The sequence below is a fragment of the Euleptes europaea genome, chromosome 12 (genome assembly GCF_029931775.1).
Source record: "Euleptes europaea isolate rEulEur1 chromosome 12, rEulEur1.hap1, whole genome shotgun sequence".
NCBI lineage: Eukaryota > Metazoa > Chordata > Lepidosauria > Squamata > Sphaerodactylidae > Euleptes > Euleptes europaea.
The window spans coordinates 19,629,997-19,653,835 of NC_079323.1; the positions used below are offsets into that span (position 1 = coordinate 19,629,997).

The following is a 23,839-nucleotide window of genomic DNA, read 5'->3' on the forward strand; positions in this document are numbered from 1 at the left end:
TTCGTAAAGAATCACATTAACGTGGGGTATTTGTAGACACAGTTCCCACACAACAATAGTTGCCCTGATCCCACACAGATGTATCCTTGTAGCATATGGAAAGGGAAGGAAGAAGATTTTAATGCCACTGGCTCTGGGATGCATAAGATTCATAATTTATTAAGCTGCCTACTTCAATTAATTGGACCAAGAGGTCCAAAAACTACATTTCCCATGGATACCAAGGACATTCTTGGCATGCTTGAGATTTTCCAGTCATTAAGGGCACATGGCTTCTGCTATTGCTAGTTCACCTCCACGAGGTGGTTTGTTTGGGGGAAGGAGCACTATCAGGAGCCTTAGGGATAAGCTCCCCTAGGCTTAGATTTTCAAAGCTTTCTCAGAGTTTTTAGAACAACCCCACTCTTTTCCCAGTTGTTCTTCGAGAAAGCCAAGAAAAACTAATTACAGGATGAGCTTATGGGAATCTTGCCCGTCACTTAATCCCACTGGTATGCTTGAGTGTTCTCGAGCCAAGCAGTTTGCAGCCCGTCACTTAAGCACCTTTTGAGGGGAAAAAGCCCCTTTTTATTATTATCAGATTTTGCATGACTTCTCTTTCCGGTAACTTAAACTAAATGTACCTATGGTCATTCCTTTTGCTAAGATCTACAGATCATTTTTAGAAGTAACTATAGTGCAAACATCTGAAAGATGAACATATTTTTCGTGGCATTAAGTCTTTTGGGGAGAGCGAGAGCCCACTTTGTCAGATACAACAAGCAGAGAGTGAAGATCAAATATGGATGTAGTGCTGATTGTACAATCAGCCAAAGTGCTGATTGTAAGTTTTCATCAGGGGGCGATTTCTGCAGGTAATAACTTTATGTTCAGTGCACAGAGAAACATCCGGCTAGTCTCCTAAACTAGGATGCAATTGAATACTTAACATCTTAGAGATCCTCGGTTCACTTTTTTATGGTTAAAGTTAGTCTTGTCCTTTGGCCTCCCTACCAAAATAAACAGTTCTGCAACTACCTAGCAACAACTAGACTACCCAAGTAATGTTGGGTAGATTGCAGGATGCTGCTAGCAACTGGGAAAAACCAGACAGGGCTTCCTTATTTCACCTACAGCTGTTTTAATACGCTTAACGTTATCCAATACCAGTAACTGAGGTAGTCTAAATACCGCAGCAGGGACTGATTAGCTTTTTCAGATCACTGCCTTCATTTGCTGTTTGCAAAGAAGCTTAATCCAGTACTGGAGATCAGGCTTCCTGCTGTGGTCTTGGGTCGTTTTCTCTTTTTCTTTGTGCTTGCGGTGGCTGAAGTAAGGGAGGAGACTCCTCCTGTTTGTGATTAAAAACCTCAGCATAGTCCCGCTGGTCTGAGGACATGGGTGGGTTCTTTATGAGTACTTTTTGAGACTTTTTAATGCATGATTTATTCCCATCTTTGTAAAATCGCCTGCTGCCACCCCCCAGAAGCGAAGCAATGTATATGCAGTAGACTTCTGCCACTGATTTAATTTTTGTAAATATGGACATCTAGAAAATATATGTTCCAGTATGGTGCATTAAATTGCATGAGCAATATTTGTTTTTATTTTGAAACCCAAAATTTAACAGATTATAGTAAGCTACACCTTACAGTAAATCATTCATTTTCTCTACTCCATTGAGATCTTATTCAGTATTTTCCAGTAGATCTTTTGTGCCTATGAATAGGCAATGGTTATTTCTATAGGGTTTTTTTTAGCATTTTTTATCTGTCTGTAGAACATTGCCAAAAAGTTGTTCAATATTTTTCAGCGTTCTTCATTCCAATGCAATGGAAGCTCTTGTGAAAAAAATGTAGGCTTTGTTAGAATAGAACACTCATTGGTGGTAGTCTTACACCTGTAAAAAGTGCATGGTTGAATTGACTGTACAGGCTGATTTTATCCTTCTAGCTGCATATGACTAAAATGTTAAAACAGCATGAATACAAGGTAGATTTTGAGATTAATAATATATCTACCAAAACATTGAGTCTCTCACAAACGTATTAAACAGGATGAAATAGAATAAGCAGACTCGGTATAGCATTATCACAATTTTTTTCTCTGTGAACATTTCTTGACCCCCCACCCTCAAAGCTGTTATAAACCTCCCAATAATGAGATTGCTAAAGTGGTATTTCCCCCCACCCCAGTTGTCATCTGCCACTTCCCAGTTCCATTGATACTCAAATGCACTTGCTCTGATACACAATGCCATGCATGAACACAGATTTGGTAGCCTTTTATGAAAACAAACAAACGCTTCGAGAAATCAAACACTTTTGGGAAGCAATTCCCTGTCCCGCTTTTTAATGCCCTCAATTTGATTTCACTTTTTTGCAGACGGAGAAGAACACAGGTATAATTATGCCACTATTCCCATCTTGATGCCTCTCTCTCTCCCCTCCCCTCCTGCCCTCAAATAAAAGTGAAACGTCTTTTGTGAGAGAATAAGCTGTGAGGTTTCCCCCCCACACCCCCTAGTTCTTTTTAGTAGAACCTTGCAACTTTTACTACTTAAAAATAATTCCCTTTCTTTGTTTCACGAATTAGAAACAATGAGGGAAAGCTGAAGTCTGCCCAGGCCAGGTGTTTCTTGTTGGCAGCCTGCTCCCTAATGACTCCGGCTCTCATACAGCAGCTGCCTGCTAGTCTCTTTTGTATGGCCTATTGTTGCTGCACACCCCTCGTTAATACACATGCTGCCTGGGGCAGACCCTGAGAATGACATCAACTTGCTTCTCTTAGAAACCTACAAACCTGACGGCAGGGTGGGGAGGTTGCCTTGCATCTGCCCGGCCAACTAATTGTGAGCCTTTCCTGGCCTGCAATTGGCTGCTGCTCTCCTCGGTAATAGGTTAAGCAAAGACGTTGCCATTCCATCTGGTCAACCACTCATTGTTCTGCTTGTCTGCCTGGAAGTTTGCAGCTGAAATCGTGTTAAGGAGTTGCTCCTGGGACTGCTACAAGAAACCAACATCAGTGTGCTTTCCAGTTAACGTAAGTATTTATACTTGCCTTTGCCAAGGCTGGTAATTTTTTTTTTCCTGAGCCATCAGGATGTTCATCTGCATTCCACATTTAAAAAAGCCAAAAATGTGCCAAGGTTGTTAAAAGCTGAAACCTCAAAAATCCTTTTAAAATGTGCCCTTTACATCTGATATATCAGTGAACAAACATAAGAAAATTAGAAATGGTGGGTTGCCAGAAACCTGGCAATGGCTGATGGTCAACAAGAACTTTTTATTACAACTGGATTTTTATAGCCTTTGACAAGTTAAGATTCAATTGGCAACTGGCCTTGGAAATTCAACCCTATTTTGATATGATGAATTGGTGCACTGCTAGAAAAAATGTTAGTATATTTTGTATATAAGGGACAGCTCTTGTGATATAACTAAACTTCAGTTGTCTTTGTAACCTACGATGGAGTCAAAGGGTGCAGCCTCATTAAATTCAAAGTCAACTTCACCATTAACATCAGTAGTATTTTTGTGACTTCAGACCTGCATCTTGCATGCATATATGATTTATTGTGGTAGTCTTCTAGAGTTCACAATTTGCTTTTTTCAGTCTGTTTTGTATTTTGAGTTCAGCTGTATGGTGGAAGAACATTTTTATCCTTTTGAGTTAATTCTCCATAAAAGAAAAAGACCTTCCTATGTGAGTAGAGGGGCACGTGAAAGGGTTAAAAAGAGGTTTGCATTTCTGCCACATGCCCTATTGTGTGAACATATGCATAAGTCTATTGAAAGTTTTCAGAAGATGGGCAGGCCACCAGTTGCTGGTCTCCTGCAGTTCCAGTAGACATCTGTTGCCCCAGAGCATTAACCAATCTGTTCAACGGGACATCCTTCCTTTGTTAGAGTGAGGGCTGTTGTCTGCAGCACTCTCTGAAATACAATGGTAATTAAATACATTAAAAAAACTCTTGCAGTAGATATTTTATTACATATTCATTATTTTGATTTGTGTTGTTACAATGTCTTGGCCATTTAGACCTCTTGCCACGTATTCCCTTTTAAATTGTACATGTTTAAAATGAACGTGATCTCTTGTACTTCAACAAAACTTTTCGTTTAAAATATATGAATGAGATTCCTAGTGTTGCTGCCTTAATAAAGTTTTGTGCTTGAACCTGTTGCTTTGTCTGCCTCGTTTTGAAAGCCTGTTTTATCTCTTCTTTTTAATATTCAGAAAAGCTTAGGCTCTGATCTTAAGGATGCTTTAAAGTGAATTCCACCGTAATTAGTGAGGTTTATTTCCAAGTCAATAAATTCAAGGTCAGAAAGTAAGCATTTTGTAAAATGTAGTGTGAAATTGTGCTATATTAAATTTTTCTGTTGCTTATAATTTAAACATTAATTACAAAAATCTCTCTTGTCATGTCCATCTGAAACTGCAACTTACAATTGCTGCTTTGGTAAGTGCTATGTATTTTTTCACTAAATAATTAGTGACTCATTCTGACAAGGTTTCTATACATTAAACATTTCTAGCAATAGCAACTTTTGCCACTGTAAATTTACCTTTCCTGGTCTTCATCTCTTGCCTATTTTGTACATACGTTTCTTTCCTGGTCTGTATCTCTTGCCTCTTGTACATAGGCCAAACAAAAAACACATATCCCCTGTTTATAAATACAAAAGTTCATCCTACTGTATCAACGGCAGTTGCTTCCAGGTAGTGTAATGTTGAGTGCCAAGGCAGCATTTCACAGTGCATGGATTTGGTGAGTGGCCCATTATCTCACTGTATTACTATTGCAATGCATGAGCCGTCCTAAACTTTTCAGGCCAGCTTAAAAGTGTTGCGCATTAAATATACTTCCTCTAGTCAGAGCAGATTGCAGGGTTTATGGAACAATGATGTTGGAGCTTCCAGATTGGTTTGGCAGCTGCATTGTTCTCCAAGGGTATACCAGACGTACTTAAGTCCCCGTCTTTTTTCATAGCCTTTGTTCCTACCAAATTATTCTTACGCTGTGCTAGCATTCATGATGGCTTGTTAAAGGAGTGCATCCTAGCAACCAAAAAGCTGGTTGCTAAGCAACATAGCTTTCCATAGGTTTTTTCTTGTTTAAGATACTTTTTCGGTGCTAGTTTTATGAAGGCAGCCAAAGAGTAGGTTTGAACTATTCTTTTATTAGGATACTGTTGTGATTTGTTAGTGGCAATGAGTGAATCGCCATAGTTAGTAAATCTCTGTGTTGTCCCAGCTTCACTTCCTGAATTTGCTTTGTTTCGACTGAGGCATTATTTGCGTGAACTTGGAGATAGTTGTTTTTATCAAGTCAAACCGTTGATTTTTATTCTGTTATCACACTGATATCCTCTTAAGAGGCAGTATTGCAGCAATAAATCCTTTTAAACACTATACATCCTTTAAATGCTCCTTGGAATTATAAGAAACTAATAGACTAAACTAGATTAAACAAATGGCTGTTCGGGACTTCACATTCCAACTGTAAGGTGCAGGATGAAAAAGTTTGGTTGACATGTGCAGTAGAGTGTAATGAAATGTAACTTTCAAGAACTAACTTTTAAAACCTGGGCAAAAAAGATTGTATAGAAAGCCATGAGACAAGAAGAGACAGCAAAGTATTAGGAATAAGATTAAATAAGAGGATGGAAAATAATTAGGCTCCTTGTTCACCTAAAACTTGCTCTGTAAAATGGATATTTTTGTTTGAACACTTCTCCTCCTTCCTGCTCCCAAGAGCTTTACTTTGCCTAGATTGTGTGATATTTTGCACCAAACCTCTTTATTAAATTTTCTGTTATTCATCCTGAATCTCTACTGGATAAGATGAGCAATACATACTGATGTATTTACCCAAAAGGAAGACTAGGGTATTGTTTATTTCCCAGGTGTACAGTCAAGGAAAAAAGGGGGGGTCATGTTATATTCACATACATGTTTTTCAAGTGAATACGGTATAAGGTTTTCCATGATGCATTTAGAACCCTTTGTTGGCTGGTCATGATCTAAACCTGTGTTTTGAATGGAGAATAGATTTCTATTGATACCTGTTGGTCCCAGTCCACATGCCCTCATGTGGGGCAGAGGGCTGACTAACGTTACCGTGGGTGGGGTTCTTGTATGCTAAACAGATGGTAGCCATCGTCAGCTGTGACAGTGCTGGTCACCTGTTGAGAAAAGAGGGTGGGAGAGAGTGCCTGGAATAAGACCTTCCAGGTAATCAGCATGTGGCAATCAATGTCTATTCTACCCATACCGAAGTGCTGGATACAGAGAGATTTCCCCCCGCAAGCAGCGTATGGGACCTCAACCACAGAAAGACAGTTGTTATGCCAAAGTTTATTTTCTTTGTGTTTATTGTCCTTTATGGATTGAGACAAATATCTTTTAACCTTTTACCAAAAAAATCACCGATTCATGTTATTATGTTTATTTTAGATACATATATCCTGTTTTTCCCCCTCCAGCAACTATATATCCAGCTGGCCTATGTGTCCTTAGTATCTTTTTAAAAACCACTCTACAGATACACTGATCCTATCTGAGTTTTATGTCCAGTGCAAGGATGTCAAATACTTTGAGGTAGTTTAGGTGGGAATATGTAGGCTGCACACAGTTAAAACTTTGTGTGAATCACCCGCCCCCCTGAAATGAATAAAAATTTGCGTTATCAGCAGACAGTTCTTGGTGGGTGGCAGCCTTTGCAGCCACAGAACTAACAATACCAAAATGTGCCTTGCTTGCTGAAAAAGTTTAGTTTATATTTTGGGAGGCATGAAATGTTGCACGTCTAATCTTGCTGATAAGGTTTTTTTTTTAATTAACCACCATTTAAAGATGTAAGACTGTTACTTTTCTGAAAATGTCAATTATTCGGTCTTTGTAAAAGTTCTTGTCTAAAATAACAAAATGAGAATAATGGATTATAAATCTTTAGCCGCCCTGAGCCTGGCCTTGGCTGGGGGTTGAGGACGGGATAAAAATCTAAATAAATAATGTGCTTCATTTTTCTGTGGCTTAGTTCCTTGTTGGACACATCTGGAGCTATGCGAACAGCAGGTATTCTTGGGTCGGTCTTTAAGGTCTTCTCAGAACACTGTGGTCTGAATTAATGTTTATTAATTCAGCTGTACTAAGCAGTATATTTTAAAGACTCCTTGGTAATTAAGACTTGATAAGCAGTCTGGTTATTGTAACTAATAGAGTTATATCCTAGATAAATATCAGCCATAGGATGATAGAACAATTATCAGAATACATTTTTAAAAGTATTAGATATTGTACAAATCTTTAAAATTCATGATATTTTTACATATGAGAAGGAAATGGTTACAATTTATAAACTATTGGAACAATTATTATAAAAATACATAATGTATTTGCAGTTTTAATAACAAATATATGTTATGCATCACTGTGTGAACTTCATTTCCTCAGGTCAGGATGACATCTAGAGAGCAATCCTTAGCAGGTCTACTCTGTATCCTGCTCAAGTCTATTCAGTGGGACTTCCACAAAAATGATTTTAAGGATCGCAGCTCTAGTCTCTTCCATCCTTATTAGTCTGAAAAGCATTCAAGATGCCTATTCATAATCAGTGATGAATAGGCATTTGGAAGCTTCTGGCATATTGTAATAGTATAAGCTTTTCATAAATTTAATTCCATCTTTCAAGACATATGGCCCATTATTTTGTACAAGTCCTTGTCCTTATGATTAGATTACATGTGCATGGCCATTAAATGAGCTACCCTGTTGCTGAAATGCTAAAAGGCTTTATTGGCTTGAGGCCTTGACATCTGGTTGAAAACCTATCCAAGGGTCAGAAGCTAGCAGTAATTTGGCAAAGCTAATTTTTGAAGCTTGACAAACTCCTTTCATTCGGGTGAATTCCTTATAGATTTCACCATGGGAGTGATTTAAAACCCACACAAAACAAAACCTTATTTTGCACCCACCCTTAGGAAAGCAAATGAATGACATCCTGTGGAAATTGCAATTGCAGTTCTAAACAAAACAAATGTCTAACTGGTCCCAACTTTTATTATTTCTTCAGGAACGCAGAATATTTTATATTCAGGAATACAAGAAAACCAACAAAGTGGAGTCAAGTACATGCAGCAGCTTCATGGGCTTGAAGGATCACTTGGGGCATGACCTAGGCCACCTCTATGAGGACAGTGCTGAGACACAGATAAGTGCAATTGCACCTTGGTCAATGGTAGAGAAACCAACAATGGATAAAATTAACTCTAGGAAGGAGGATGCAAACAAGGAAACTTCTGAAGAAACTGGGAGCTCCAGTTGTGATTCTGAGGAGAGCACAAATTCTGATAATGAATCAGAGCAACCAACTACTACTGGAACAGAATCACACCCGTTACCTAAGACTCACAGACAACTGTGTAGATCTCCTTGCCTGGAACCCCATATACTAAAACGCAATGAAATCTTGCAAGATCTTAAGCTAGAAGAAACTCGTTTAGTATCTAAAGAAATTAAAAAAAACCCTGATGTGGTAAAAGAATATCAAACCAAACTGGAGTTTGCACTTAAGTTAGGTTATTCTGAAGAACAGGTTCAGCTTGTACTGAATAAGCTTGGTACTGATGCTTTAATCAATGATATACTGGGAGAACTTGTCAAACTTGGAAATAAAACTGAGACGGATCAGAGCGTAAGTAACATTAATACTAGCATAATGCGGGAAACGTCCTCTGTGGAATCTCAGAGGTCCGACTCTCCCCTTCCAGAGGATGTGCCAGTGGATGGTGATAACCTGAGACCTATAGTTATTGATGGCAGCAACGTGGCAATGAGGTATGTTACAAAAGAATGGTGTTCCTTATATACTGGGAATTTAATTGGTAATCAGATTTTATGTATGTACTCTTGTATGACTCGTACATAATTGTCACATGATCCACTTGCCTAACAACCAAATACTGAATAGTAAGCATGTACGTATATTGCTGAATCAATCAAACTATGCCCTACTTCAAGAAGTTACACAGTGGAACTAGTTACAAAAATTCCAAGGATAGAACCATTGAAAATAGACGGTGATTGAGAGATTTTATTAAATCCTGTCAACCTCAGTGCTGTAACAGTGACTAAAGGTTTGATGCCAAGCACACTATTACACATGCACACAAAACGTATTGAATGATAAACATATTCCCAACTTTACAGGCCACTTAAGGGAATCGCTAAAAACAAATCCTCAGTTTATTATAGGAGATGACTCCCGTGCACATTTGAAATAATGATGATGATAATAATAATAGTCTATGTTCTTGGCTATAAAAATACTGTCTCCTAAACTACCAAGAGTTTCTAAAAACATTCACAACAAGGAGACTTTATAAGTACCTCATTGGCTAACATTATAAACACTGAGAAAGCACAAGGCCAGCCATATCTTAGTATAGGAACTTCACAGTGTCTGGGGGATGAGTATAGCAACTGACCCTTAGAAAGATGCTTAAGCATTAGTAGATGGTTTGCATTCCCTTTCTAGAACTCATGAAGGGATCCTTCACTTTCAGCTATGTGCTGTTCTCTGTAATTGTTCTCTCTCTCTCTCACACACACACACAAGTGTGAGAGAGAATGAATATATTCAGTCAGTCATTCCGAGGAAACCTCACAACTTTTAATTATTCTGTTAGAAATCCCCAATGCATTATGTGCTTTTTGCTGCTCCAGTTTTACCACCCGCTGAGACAGGAGGGAAAATATTCTCCAATGTAAGTTTACCAAATTCACATTGGATCTAACAGCACTTTGGGATTTTCCCTGGAAGCTTTCAAGTACCCAGTACTCTGATGCAATGTGCTCCTTGCCAGGTGGAAGGGCAGCAAAGAGAGGCGGTTATTCGTGGTTCCATCTCAACTACAGAAGTTGACCCATTTGGAAATGCATTATAGCCCAAGAATCTTTCAGTGCCGTTGTAAGATCTTTCTGTTCTCAAGCTGGGATTTGGAACTTAACTGGTTAGATAAGGGTTTTTTTTGTAGTGCCTTTAATTTTTTCAAGTTATTTAATTACAGTTTGAATGGTAAATGAAAGATTTTTTTTTAATTTATTCAAAGTGGTTTTTTATTGTTCAAAACCGTACTACCTTGAAATATCACAATGCGTACTACAAATAAAAAGGAACTGTTCTATAAATCAGTGGTTTACAAAAGAGTCCAAAGGAGGTTTCCAGCAATTAGTGCATATATTTAAAGGAACTTGCAGCTGGATACAATGTTATATAAAACACAGCAAAATCAAAACCAATAAACTACTGTAAAATATATAATCCACAATCATTTAGTATATCCATCCGGGAAAATTTGTGGCTTAAAAAAGGCATTTTAAAATCTGCTGTAGAGTGGTGCCAGAATTCTAGCAACAGGCCTTCCTAATATGCTGTGGAAGGCCATTCCATACTACCAGCTCCACACAAATAAAACTCTGGCTCAATCAGATTTGCCTACAGATTGGGACCTGAAGCAGGCCTTTATTAGAGAAATGCAGTTGCTGCGCAGGAGCATACCGAGAGGGGCAGTCTTGCAAGCTGTATGTGAAAGGCTGTTTGAGTAATAATAACCAAGGCCTTGAAGTGAGTCTGGAAACAGATGACCGTGCCAAATAGGCATAATACGCATGTTCCAGTGAGTTGCAGCATCCTGTACTTGCTGAAGCTACCAGGTAGACCCAAAAAGGAGACCCTTAAAATTAAAGGAAGGCAATGGCAAACCATCTCTGTTAGTCTCTTGCCTTGAAAACCCTACTGGGTTGCTGTAAGTCGGCTGCGATTTCATGGTACTTTACACACGTGTGTGTGTGTGTGTGTGTGTGTGTGTGTGTGTGTGTGTGTGTTAAGTGCCATCAAGTCACAGCCGACTTATGGCGACCCCTTTTGGGGGTTTTTCATGGCAAGAGACTAACAGAGGTGGTTTGCCAGTGCCTTCCTCTGCACAGCAACCCTGGTATTCCTTGGTGGTCTCCCATCCAAATACCGTACTAACCAGGGCTGACCCTGCTTAGCTTCTGAGATCTGACGAGATCAGGCTAGCCTGGGCCATCCATATACACCCTTAAAGTTAGCGTGGTATGGATCAGGGTGTCAGATCGGCCAGAATCCAACTAGGAGTCTGAAATGTGCTCTTGACCACCCCACTAAGTAGGGGTGGTCCTAAGGGTAGGATCCAACCTCACTCCCAGACTCCTAACATTTTTCTGATGCTATTGTTGTATAGGCCTTAAGGATGGAGGCAACTTGGATGTTGATTTGTAAGTCATGGTTTGTACTAAACATGATTTGGCATGAAATCCGAACTGAAAAATCATAGTTAAAGCTAGTTTCCCACTTCTGGAGGTAGCTGTACCACAGAACTTGAAAATATTGGGGGAAAGTTGCTCTAAAACCATGGTTTTGCCTGGACATTTGGGAAGTTCAGACTGTGCTTTGTGTTTAAACTTTGTGTTTAAAACTTTCCACGCAGTCTGGAGTCTAGGACAAGATTACTCTGAGGTAGAAGGACTGGAGTTCTTTTCAGATTCGAAACGGATTGGAACTCAGTGGCAGTTTTGTGAGATACAAAATCAGTATTGTCCCTGTCGATCTAATACAGAACATCTTGGCCAGCATTTTACAATCGAGTACTGTTATGGTGAATTTCTTTCAGCCATTCTTGGGGTGGGAGCACGTTTGTTTCAACTGACAAAGTTTGATTTGTGCATCACTTCTGATATTTTATTTACTCTGAGGTACCTTTAGTGTTACAGAATATCCGCTATTATTACTTTGGCTAATCTTATATATGAAACACCTTGTGATTTCATTACCCTCATTCATACTTTGTACAAAGTTTCATCATTTGGTTTGCATTGTGCAATGTGTTTGTCTTGGATCCGAAAAGGAGATATTCATATTTTATGGACAATTTAGGAGGCTGTATTGTTATTTTCAAACCTTTTATATAACTTTCTAACAAAGAAGCGAAGCTTCACTAACTGTATAAAGGTAAAAGTAAAAGTAGTCCCCTGTGCAAGCACTGGGTCATTCCTGTCCCATGGGGTGACATCACATCCCAACGTATACTAGGCAGACTATGTTTATGGGGTGGTTTGCCACTGCCTTCCCCAGTCATCTACATTTTACCCCCAGCAAGCTAGATACTCATTTTACTGACCTCGGAAGGATGGAAGGCTGTGTCAACCTTGAGCCAGCTACCCAAAACCGACTTCCGTCGGGATTGAACTCAGGTCATGAGCAGAGCTTGGACTGCAGTACTGCAGCTTACCACTCTGCAACACGGGGCTCTTACCTAACTGTACTGGCATGGGGTGGAGCCATACTATGGACTCTCTTCCACACAGTTTGCCTCTTCTCACCTTACTGTTGGCAGTGCAAGATGGAACAGTGCTGCTCTCATAGCACCAGAATAACTTGAACATCAGGCCTTAGTTTACAGGTAGAAGGTTACTTATCCCTCCGTCCTAATCTCCAGATGCCGCTGCATCACTGATATTAGCATGGTGCCAGCGTTGCTGTTTGGCAACTGTGTGCACTCTCAGTAGAGAAAAGAAATGGCAGAAACAAACATCAAGGAACTAAGAGCATAGCAACTGCATTGAGACCATAGCAACAACATTCACATCCAGGAATCATTCACACCCAGCACATCAGTGCCCTTGTGACAGCCGTGTGTGGAAGCAGCCAATCTGTGCATGCCTCCTTAACATCAACTGCTCCCACTCACTCATAGAATGGAACAGAATGGAACATCGGAAACACAGTACACAGTAGTCAGTGTGGTGTGGTGGTTAAGAGCGGTAGACTGTAATCTGGAGAACCAGGTTTGATTCCCCACTGCTCCACATGAGCAAACAGACTCTAATCTGGTGAATCGAGTTGGATTCCATACCCCTCCACATGAAGCCAGCTGGGTGACCTTGGGCTAGTTACAGTTCTCTCAGAACTCTCAGCCCCATCTACCTCACAAGGTGTCTGCTGTGGGGAGAGGAAGGGGAGGTGATTGTAAGCCAGTTTGAGTCTCCCTTAAGTTGTAGAGAAAGTCGGCATATAAAAACCAACTCTTCTCGTTTTTCATCTCTGCTTTCTTCAAGGAAGACAAATACACTTCAAAATGAAGTCCTGAGAAGATTAGAAATTACAGCAGACAACTAAAAGCTGACTTCCCTAGTTTCATGACATCCCATGACATCCCTTTTCTTACAGAGACTTGATGTGGTTTATAACAAATAATCAATAACAAGGCAAATAATGGGAACAAATGAAATCTGCTGATAATGCCCAGGACCAACTCTTCTTCTCTGCTGAGCAGAAAGAAACACAAGAATAGTAATGAATGATATTTCTGATAGCAGCAAAAGGCAGCATGTGGGGTCCAGTACTCTGCTTAAATTTGAGGGACTGGCACCACCTAGGTACTCTTTTGGTTTCTTGTACCTCTTAGTCTTCCTCTAGTCTAGGGAGTTCCTACACAGTAGGAGTCACCTGGTGGGCCAGATAAATGTAGTTCTTGGTCCGATACTTATCCATCTCTTGTAGGGAGCTGTGTTGGGACTGCATCTGTAATTTCTGTTGTACTTGTTGTGGGGGGGGGTGTCTGATCTTGCAAGGCAAAAGTGGTCATGAGTGTTAGACCAGCATTCGCAATAGTTAGAGGGGGCAGCAGTTGTCCTCAAATATATCTGCTCCGAGTTCTGAGCTCTTTCTCAGAGTATTGCTGTTCTGAGGTCCTGAAACGTGGTGTCCCTTGTTACCCCTACTTGCCATGTGGGACTACACCAGTATGACATCATGCTGATGTTCTGCCAGCTGCATACTTACACTGGACCTGTGAGAGAGAGAGAGAGAGAGCTAGCAACTGTGAGGGAGGAAGCACTGTTGAGCCAGAAGGCATTAAGTTACATTGTGGGAGACATTTGAAACAGTCAAAGTTTGAGGCACAAGATCCTTCCTCCCTTGCTTACCTGTCTAGAATTTATTTTCTTTGCATTTTCAGTTAGAGGAGTGGAGGTTCTTGTGTGCTGAGGGGAGTACCTAGTAGGATTCTGAACACTGTTAGCAATATGTTGCCGTAACCGTATTTGTCCCTAAGCTTGGCTGGTTGTGCTCAGTGCTCTCTTTTTGTACAAAGTTCCCTTTGTAGAAAGTTGTAGTCATGAAAGTCACCTCAGTGTTGTGTGCATAATGTGAGGGCCGGAGCGATTAGCTTCCTGCCGTGTACCATCACAGTGCAATCCTAAGCAAAGGTACACCATTCTAACCGTGCATTCCTGAGGGGTATGCCTGCGCTGGGTTTAGGAGGCAATGCAGCTGTGCTGCCTCCTAAGGAGGTTTCAGCCCCTCCGAAACCTCCGCCCAGCACCAAAAATCCATACAACCTGAAGGTGGCGTATCTCAACAAAAAAAGGGGGCATTCCCAAGCTGTTACGGCTTAGGAGGCTGCCTAACGGTGGCTCTGCCCTCAGGCCGCCTCCCGGAACGCTGCCTTTGCCGGTGTCCAGGCACTGGCGGAAGGCTCCGTTGGCGTCCTGGTCCGGCGCTGCCACAGCAGCGGACGGCGTCTGGGCCTTCACGCCAGTGTTGGGGCCACAAACGCTGGCGTACGCTGCCCGGACGCTGGCGCTGTGGGCCCTTGTGCCAGCGCGGCCCTTTACCGGCCTCCAGAGGCCTTTTGTCCTGGCTGCCAGCGCAGCTCAGGAATGCACGGTAAGTCCATTTACTTCAATTGAAGTAAAAGAGTGTAACTGTTTAAGAAGAAGAGTTGGTTTTTATATGCTGACTTTCACTTCCACCTAAGGAAGAATCAAACCGATTTACAATCACCTTCCCTTCCCTTTCCCACAACAGACACCCTGTAAGGTAGGTGGGGCAGAGGTAAGACAGCTGTGACTAAGCCAAGGTCACCCAGCAGGCTTTATGTGTAGGAGTGAGGAAGCCAACCCGATTGACCAGGTTAGTGTCCACCGCTCATGTGGAGGAGTGGGGAATCAAACCCTGTCCTCCAGATCAGAGTCCACTGCTCCAAACTACCACTGTTAACTTCTACACCACGCTGGGATTAGGATTGCACTGTCAGTGTCCTAAGATGTACTACGCCTGTGGAGGCAGGTAGGGGGACTCTCATTGAGTTAGTGAAAATGTTTATTCTTATGCCAAGAGTTTTTGTTGGAGCAATTTTGCACCACCACCAGGGGTGAGATTTGGGGCTGTGTGTGTTTAGAACGCTGACTAAACTACATACCCCAAGTGTTGCATATTTCTGGTCCGTACTGGCTTCTGCTGGGTTTATACTGGCATGGCGTGGGTCAGGTGCTTTGCCAGCTTGTCTCTGAGTTGTGCCAGCATTGGACTTAGTTGCTAGCCTAAGCAGTTTATAGACTGGTTGAAGGATTATTCTCTTAATTGCATATTACACGAAAAAAGTTCACTTGTTTTCATAGGGCTTTCAAGCTTTGAAAGCAATAATTTATATTTCCAATGATGCTTTAATGCAACCTTGCCAATAAGCCCTCAAAAGTTACTAGCCCACAGAAGGGTTTACTAGTGCAATTGTGTACCTGTGTTAGTCATTTGAAGCAAACTGACAGAATTTTTAAAAGTACTGTCTTCATTTTTTTCACCATGATTTACCAAAGTTTCTCTGCCTGATGAGTGAAAGGAAATTCTAGCTCTCTGTAGATGAGTAGGCAACTGGCTATTTATAAGCCTGCTCTGATGTTTGTTGGGTTGGAAACAGGACCCAACTAGAAGAAAGTGGATGTAACTTGCAAGATAGCTCCCGCTAAGAGATCCTTTACAATGCATCACAGTTTTCATGGGCTAATTAAATGGTTATTTAAAAATTCAAGATGAATGGCACTATCTTTCAAAATTGCTCTCCCCTCTCCCGATAAGACAACTTTGGCAGACTAAACAGTTGTGCCTTTTGGGTGACTGCGTGTTGTCAAACTGGCGTGTTGTTAAACTTCAAAGAAGAAATAAAATCAGGTTAGTGCGGGTATTACATACAGGTTGCGCCGAATATAGGTTATTGTATCCTGTATTACATTTATTGATTGATTGATTGATATCCTGCCCCTTTTCCCAGGCTTTCTCCATCTTTTCAGATCCCACTAACTTAAATAGTATTGTCATCTAATAATGAACAGGTTTCAATAGTTTTTTCCTCCAAGAAATGATAAAATATTAAAATAGTATACTTTGACATGTAAAGACAATATTCATTTTCCAGTAGGCCATAAGGATTAGATTTTTGAAACATGCCAAACTGAACTAGAGGGCACTTTTGGAGATATATGCAGCCAATATGCCATTTTGCAAAGCGTTCCCTCGTAAGGAGTGTCTTCCTTTTCTCTCCAATGCTGCCTCTTGAGACCAAAAATGTAATCTAAAGAACTAACACATTTAACATGGTATGATCTTTTGTGGATGAGAGCCCAGTTCATCACTCATAAAATGTGTCTCGTTAACGTATGGAGCGGCCTTATATTAGATCAGGCCATTCGTCCATCTGGACAGAAAATGGCCTTTCCTTTAACATGGATTGAACCTACGACCTTTTGAGTGTGAAACCACTGAACCACAATAATTGATACCTTTGTTAAAGGTTTGTTAATGTACATTTTTCAATAGTTAGCATAAAACATAGTTATATTTAGCAGTACTTACTGTAGTGCAGTGTATAAATGCAATGAAGTTGGGGCTGCAAACCCGCAGGAGCTGTTTACGCATATGGAAGGGAACCTGATACAGGCCAGGGCTTTCTCAACATGTTTGACAGCTGCAGCCAACAAGATAAGCAGCTTTGGAAACTCAGCAGCAGCAGCTTGGGTCACCAGCTGTGAGAGCTTTGGTGCTGAAGAATGCTCCATCTACATGTGGAAAGAGCCATTTATATGAAAGTAAAGTAGCTGGCTCAAGGTTGACTCAGCCTTCCATCCTTTCGAGGTCGGTAAAATGATTACCCAGCTTGCTGGGGCAGGGAAGGCAATGGCAAACCACCCCGTAAACATAGTCTGCCTAGTAAATGTTGGGATGTGACGTCACCCCATGGGTCAGGAATGACCTGGTGCTTGCATGACCTTTACCTTTTCTAAGTTCCTCTGGAGCAGGGCTTTGGGGCCTTTAAAGCCTGCTTTGAACTGTGCATGGTGGTCATTTCAAATGTGTGCTGCAGCTCATGTATTTGTCCATATGCACAGGGCCAGCATCAGCACATCCAGGGGTTCTGACAGGGCCCACTGCCACCGGTCTCCGTCCGCACATCGACTCTGCCACCTGCCTGCACAACTTTCTCTCGTCTGCTTGCTCGCAAGCGCTCACCCTCCTGTACTCCTGGCTACCTGGGCTGCCCAGCACTGCCAGGGAAGAGTGTGCAGATAGTGATGGTCCCAGCAGCGGCACTCCCAGCAGCACACTCCTTCCAGTATTTTTGAAGAAAGGCCATGCAGGTGGCTATGGAAGGGTCATGAGAAGGCAGGGGAAGGATGCACAGGCTGGTGCGGGGGTATGTGGGTGGGATCAGGAGGGGAGGTGTGAGTGGGCTCCTGGTGGTGGGCATAGGAGGGAGTCCCTGAGCACTCTCTGCTGATGGCCCATCAAAACCTGGAACCTGCGTATGCATAAGCTGTTTATCAAGACCTGGTGGGTAGGGGCACCATTCCTCTTTTTGATCTGGAGAACTGCATGAAGCTTAAAGTGTTTTTTTTTTTAATTTCCCATCAACCAGTTAAACTAGTAAAAAGTTAGTATTTTAATCTGCTCTGTTTCTCATTTTATTTAACCTGCTCAAATACCTTAAACGAAATAATATGTTTATCTTCATATAAGGCAGTTTTATTTAACTATATATTTGATGCTTGGCACTGATCACCCAATTTTTGTAGTAATCTGTGTAATGATTGTGTCTGTGTGTGTGTCTGTGTGTGTGAGTGAAGTTCTGTCAAGTGGCTTCCATATAATTATCTTGTATGTTCCAGTAACCAATGTAAATTTGCAGTATGATCTCTGTTGCCGCTTCCTTTTCTGGATCCAGCTTGAACATCTGGTATTTCTCGTTTCATATATAGTAACATACTTTGTTTAAGATCTTGAACATCAATTTACTTGCATGAGAAATTAATGTGATAGTCCAGTAGTTGATGCAATCTTTGTCATCTCCTTTTTTCAGAATTGGAATGCAGATTGAGTGTTTCCAGTCTGGGGGGCATTGGTTCCCCCCCCCCAATATTTGTTAGCGTATTCTAGTTACGGTTTTAATAGACTGTGTCTGTGGCTTGAATGGCTCGACTGATCTCCAGTCTACTCCTGGTGATTTGTTTCTCCCAGTTTCTTTCAGTGCAGCTTTCACTTCACTTTCTAAAACTGCAGTTTCTTTTTCAAAAGTTTATTCTTAGAAGGAATCCTTTCATCGCCTCTGTGTAGTTCTTCAGTTGATTCCATCTTTTGTTTACACTGTTCTGTTCAATTAATGTATTTCCATGTTGAATTTCCCTGTGATTTCGTGGACCTTGCGGGTCTCTTATTCTCCCTTTTTTGTTGTTGTCTTCTGTTTCTTTACACTGGTTATTCTGATAGTTCTCGTTTTGTCTCTCCGTGCAAATCACTGAAATGCTGCATTTAAACTTCTAGTTCTATTTCTATCCCCTTTTACTTTTGCTTCTTGCCTATCATTAGCAATTTTAAGAGTTTCCTCAGTCATCCATCGAGGCTTTTTATTTCTTTTGGCTACAGGAATAGTCTTTGTGATTATTCCTTGATAATATCTGGTTTTCGACCCATAGCTCTTCTAGTTCACATTGACTTGAACTTAGTAATGCAGATCCTATAGGGATCATATAACGATCGTTTAGGGATGAAGGTATTAGCTTGAAATCCTACTGGGGTTAATTGCAAACCCTTCCCCCACCCCACCACCTTTAATGGGATCAGGCGTTCACCATCCCTGGTTTTACATATCCCAACTGAATACTGAATCAGCTGAACCATGCTGAGCTTGTCTTTAGAAGTACATCCAGTTACACACCATGATGTGTTCCCATTTCCAAGAAGCTAGTGATGGCATAAGTATGGACTCTGGGATCCATGTGACATTTTTCTTAGCTCACTATACAGTATGTCTGATTCCATGCAGTCAGAAGACCACTAAGGGGTATTATCTATAAATTTGCCCTTTGCCACATATCACAGCCACAAATCATGGGGACAAACATAGCCTAAATTAGTGATAATATGTCCCAAAGCAAGCCTATTTTAAAGTTAAATTTGAAAGTAGCATTTTTACTTAACTAGCAGGCATGACTTCAAACAACAGTACACTTTTTTCAGTTAAGTGTGATCTCAGTAAAGGAACCCGACAGTTCTCAAAGCCAGTGGAATAGTGCAATCAACATTAATGGGGAAAACAGTCAAATTGTGGCCTTTACCCCCCTCGAAAAAAAGGTCTTTCTGTCAGGTGCTGTATTCTCCTTTCCAGGTTTCTTTGGCTCCATACTTTCCAGAAGAATTGTTATGGTTCTATAAGTCTTGTTAATCATTAAATAAATTTAACCGATGTTAATATTAAGTATTTTAAATCAGAATTACGACGCACTATCATCTTAAAAGAAAAAAAAAGTAAAATACACACAAAAAAGTTGTGGAATAAATTGGAAAGCCAGAAAGCTCCACATCTGAATAAAATCCATTTAAAATTAATTATGACTCTTTACCAAGACAGATGGAGTAATGATTAGGCTTCTCCAGGGTGCAGATAATGGATTTGCTTTCCACTATCCAATATATGACTATCTGATAATTCTTCCAAAAATAACAAATCTGCTTCAAACGGATGAAAAAGCCAGTGTGGTGTGTGTGTGTGTGTGTGTGTCTTGGAACTTGCATTAATCTGACTGTTGGCTTACGCTGTTTGTTTTAGTTCCTCCCAGAGGAGCACCTTATGGCCAATAAACAGAAGAAATTATGTAATCAGAACCTATGATCATAGTCAATCAACTTATACCAGTTTGGGCCATTGTACCATCTTGCTCAGTATTGTCAATTGACAGTGGTTCTGCAGGATCTCTCTCTAGAGGAAAGAGTTTTTCCCTCACCAGTTAACCCAGAATCTTTAACTGGAGGTGCCAGAGATTAAATGTAGAACCTTCCACATGCGAATTGTGTGCTCTATCGCTGAATCACGTTAAATTGCGATTTAAATTTCAGAGCAGAACTTCTTGAGCTGTAATTCTATTTTTCCCCCAAACAATTTAGATACAGGTTTTCTCCTTTCCTGGTCTTTCTCGCTCTGAGAGAGAAGGGCATCTGACGAGTGGGTGTTGCTGTGCGTCGCTTACTTCAGGAGGTAGGAATCCAAAAGACTTTCACTTCCTGTCTCCTGAGGGAACGCCCCCTGCTGCTCAGTTCTTTCCTGCTTGGCAATCGGGAGAGCGGTTTTTCACAGCTCTCTAAATCGAGATATTAGGAAAGGTTTTCTTCTACTGAATTTCTCACATTTTCTGTGAGATCTAACCTAAATTTATCGTTTCTATCTCAACCTACTCTATTTGTCCGGTTTTTCTAGTCCTCTGTCTTCTTTTTCTATCTTCTCTCCTGAGAGGATTTTTTCCCGCCAAGAAAAAATGGCGGAGGATCGGCCCGACCAATACATCGTCCTGGCCAATCTGGATCCCTCCCTGTTAGCGGCTGCCTCAGAGCAAAACCTCCCTTCCTGCAGCAAGGCAGCCTGCTTAAAGAGCAAATCTAAGAAAGGGAGCGGTTCCTCCGGCAAGAGAAAGAGAGCCAGGTCGGCGCACGGCAAGGCGGTGAAGCACCTTCTTGCCGCCGCCTGCTCTAGCAGAACCACAAAGGCATTAAAACCCACCGTGCGGCTGCGCGAGCCAGGGCAGCACGCAGAGGTGGCAGCGACAGTCGGTGCCCAGGGACACACAGCGCAGCCGCTTCGTTCTTGCCAGGCATCCAGAGACACACAGCGGCCGAGTCCGCTCCGTTCCCAACAGGCACCCAGGAGGTTGTTTTCGGCCCGGAGCAAACAGCGGCAGTGACCGCTCCAACTCCTTCAGGGGCCACTCCATTTCCTCGGGAGTCAGCCACCAGCTTTCCGGGGGTAACATATTCTTTCCTCCTTCCTTGGCAGGGAGGGGGGGAATGGAATTTCTGAAGGCGGAGCTCTCTGACTTGGTGCAAGACACCTTTTCAGAAGGTTTAAGAGCCATTCAGGCGGCATCCCCGACTCCCTCATATCAGGGCTCGCTCTTAAAGGGGACAGGCGAGGTTCGGAAACCAGGAACCTGGGGCCAGAGGGCTCTAAATTCCTTAACAAGGCAGCCAAGAAAGCCCAGCCAAACAATCCATGGTTACAAGAGCCTGATACCTCCCCCTTCTCCACCGCCGATGGGGGGGGGGAAGAGAAGAGGGCAAGTTTTCCTCCAAAGGGGAGGATATTGTTGTAGAAAATAAACAAAATAGAATTTTTAATATAGATGATTTTCCATCCCTACTAACTAAGACTCTAGCAGCCCTTGATCTTTCAGAGGGTTCTACCGCTGGCTCTTCAGAAAAGCTGAGGGGCTCGAGGGAATTCTTCCGTATGCATGTCTTGCCCTCTAGAACTATTCCTGTGCCGGATTACTTTACAGGTCTGATTAAGGCTGAATGGGCAAAGCTCCTCGCATGAAAGAGCTTCCCTCAGACCTCCAAAAAGTTGTATAATTTGCCACATGACACCACCACCCTGCTTAGCGCACCTGGGGTGGAATCACCGGCCACCAACTTACATTCAGCAGACTTAGCTACCGAAGAAGGCTAGGTCATGATAAAGGACACAATTGACCGGAAAGTGGACTTGGCTTGCAAAAGGTCACAAGAAGCCTCTGCCATGGCCATCAGCATGTCCATCTTGTCAGCTCTGGTTTTTAGAGCGGCCATCGTGTGGACCAGGAAGCTGGCCCAACTTATTCCAGAGGACAATAGGAACGCTTTAGAAGGTGTCTCCAGAATACTTAAGGCTGTGTTCTTCTTAGCGGACTCCACCCTGGACACAATGTCCTTTTCTGCCAGGGCCAGGGCCACAACCGTCTCTGCTAGAAGAGTGATGTGAATCCGGCCTTGGCAGATGGAGCACAGATCTAAGATAGTTCTCATGGGTTATCCCTATCAGGGTAATAAACTTTTCGGGGATACCTTGGAATCCATATTGGTGGAAACCAAGGATAAAAAGAAAGCTTTACCCAAGGTGATGAAACGGGATACTAAGGGCTTCTCTAACCAGACTCCCTTTCGTTCCTACCGCTCCTTGTCCCGGTACTGACCGGACAATAAAAGAAACCAGTGGACCTCTAATCGTGGGTCCTTTTGCCGAGGAGGACGATTTTCAAAGTCCCCTCACTTCACAAATTTCCAATCCAATCGGGTGGACTTGTCCCCCCGACAACAAAAACAGTCAGCCTGTGGGGGGCAGGCTCAACCTATTTCTAAACCAGTGGGTGGCCTCCCAACCAGATCCCTGGGTACTCCAAATTATCTCACTAGGTTACCTAATAGAATTTACCAGAATTCCTCCAGATCGCATGGTCCCTTCTCCACGCTTCAGGAACAAAGAGAAACAGCTGAGAACCCTGTCAGCGGTATAACATCTACTGGACATCCGGGCCGTGGAACAAGTCCCTCTCCAGGAACGCTAGTCGGGAATTTACTCAGTTTTCTTTACTGTTCCAAAAAGAGATGGGAGTTGGCGAGCCATCCTCGATCTAAAGTTCCTAAACAAATCTGTACAATACAAACGGTTCAGAATGGAGACGCTGAAGCTGATTTCAGAAGCACTGAGACCGGGAGACTATCTCTGTTCAGTAGATCTCACCGAAGCGGTACCAACAGCGTGGAGCGGAACAGATAGACGCCTTGGTAGCTCCTTGGCCCGACAACCTGCTTTACGCATTCCCTCCGCTACCACTAATACCACGAGTGCTGCGACGGATTCGACTCCTGAAGGCCTCGGTCATCTTGGTAGCGGCATTCTGGCCATGTCGCCCGTGGTTCTCAACACTAGTAGAGCTTTCCTGTCAAGATCCCTGGAGACTCCCGGCCAGACACAACCTCCTCCATCAGGGCCCAATCCTACATCCCAGCCCAGGTTGGTACAAGCTGACCGCCTGAGCATTGAAAGGGACAGGTTCATAGACATGGGCTACCCGGCCAAAATTACTGAAACCATATTGGCGGCCAGAAGACCTTCCACCATTCGCATATACAACACCTCCTAGAAGGCGTTTGTCAGATGGAGTCGTTGTAAACATATCTGCCCTCTGAAACCTCGAGTCATCGACATCTTTTCCTTCCTCCAGGAAGGTCGCAGACAGGGTTTAAAACCTTCTACCCTTCGAAGACAGCTAGCGGCCATAGCCACTATAGTTCCCAGAGTCTCTGGTCATCCTGTTACCAAACATCCTCACATACAGGCCTTCCTAAAGGGCGCTACACTAGCTTCTCCTCCAGTCTCCCATAGGTTCCCTACGTGGAGTTTACACACCATGCTGACCGCCCTAACTAAATCTCCATTTGAGCCATTACACCAGACTGAAATCAAATTGCTGAGGATGAAAACCCTGTTTTTGACGGCGGTACCTTCCGCTCGCAGGGTTTCGGAATTGGGCGCCCTTTCCATCAGACCGGGCTTGTGCACCTTTCATAAGGATAAGGTGGTTCTGAGACCAGACCCATCCTTTTGCCCAAAGATTAATTCTAAATTCCATAGGGATCAGGAAATAGTGTTACCTTCCTTTTGCCCAAATCGTAAAACAAATCCTAAAAAGA

The 23,839-nt window shown here is 42.3% G+C and overlaps 1 protein-coding gene across 1 annotated transcript in view; it reads left to right on the plus strand.

Moving 5' to 3' along the window:
* Positions 1-781: 781 nt before the first annotated feature.
* Positions 782-23,839, plus strand: part of ZC3H12C (zinc finger CCCH-type containing 12C) — a 34,723-nt gene continuing 11,665 nt past the window's right edge. The window contains exons 1-4 of the mRNA XM_056858883.1: positions 782-823; positions 2,365-2,380; positions 2,885-3,021; positions 8,060-8,823. Coding sequence (XP_056714861.1) covers positions 782-823; positions 2,365-2,380; positions 2,885-3,021; positions 8,060-8,823 — 959 coding nt within the window. The remainder of the gene's footprint in view (positions 824-2,364; positions 2,381-2,884; positions 3,022-8,059; positions 8,824-23,839) is intronic.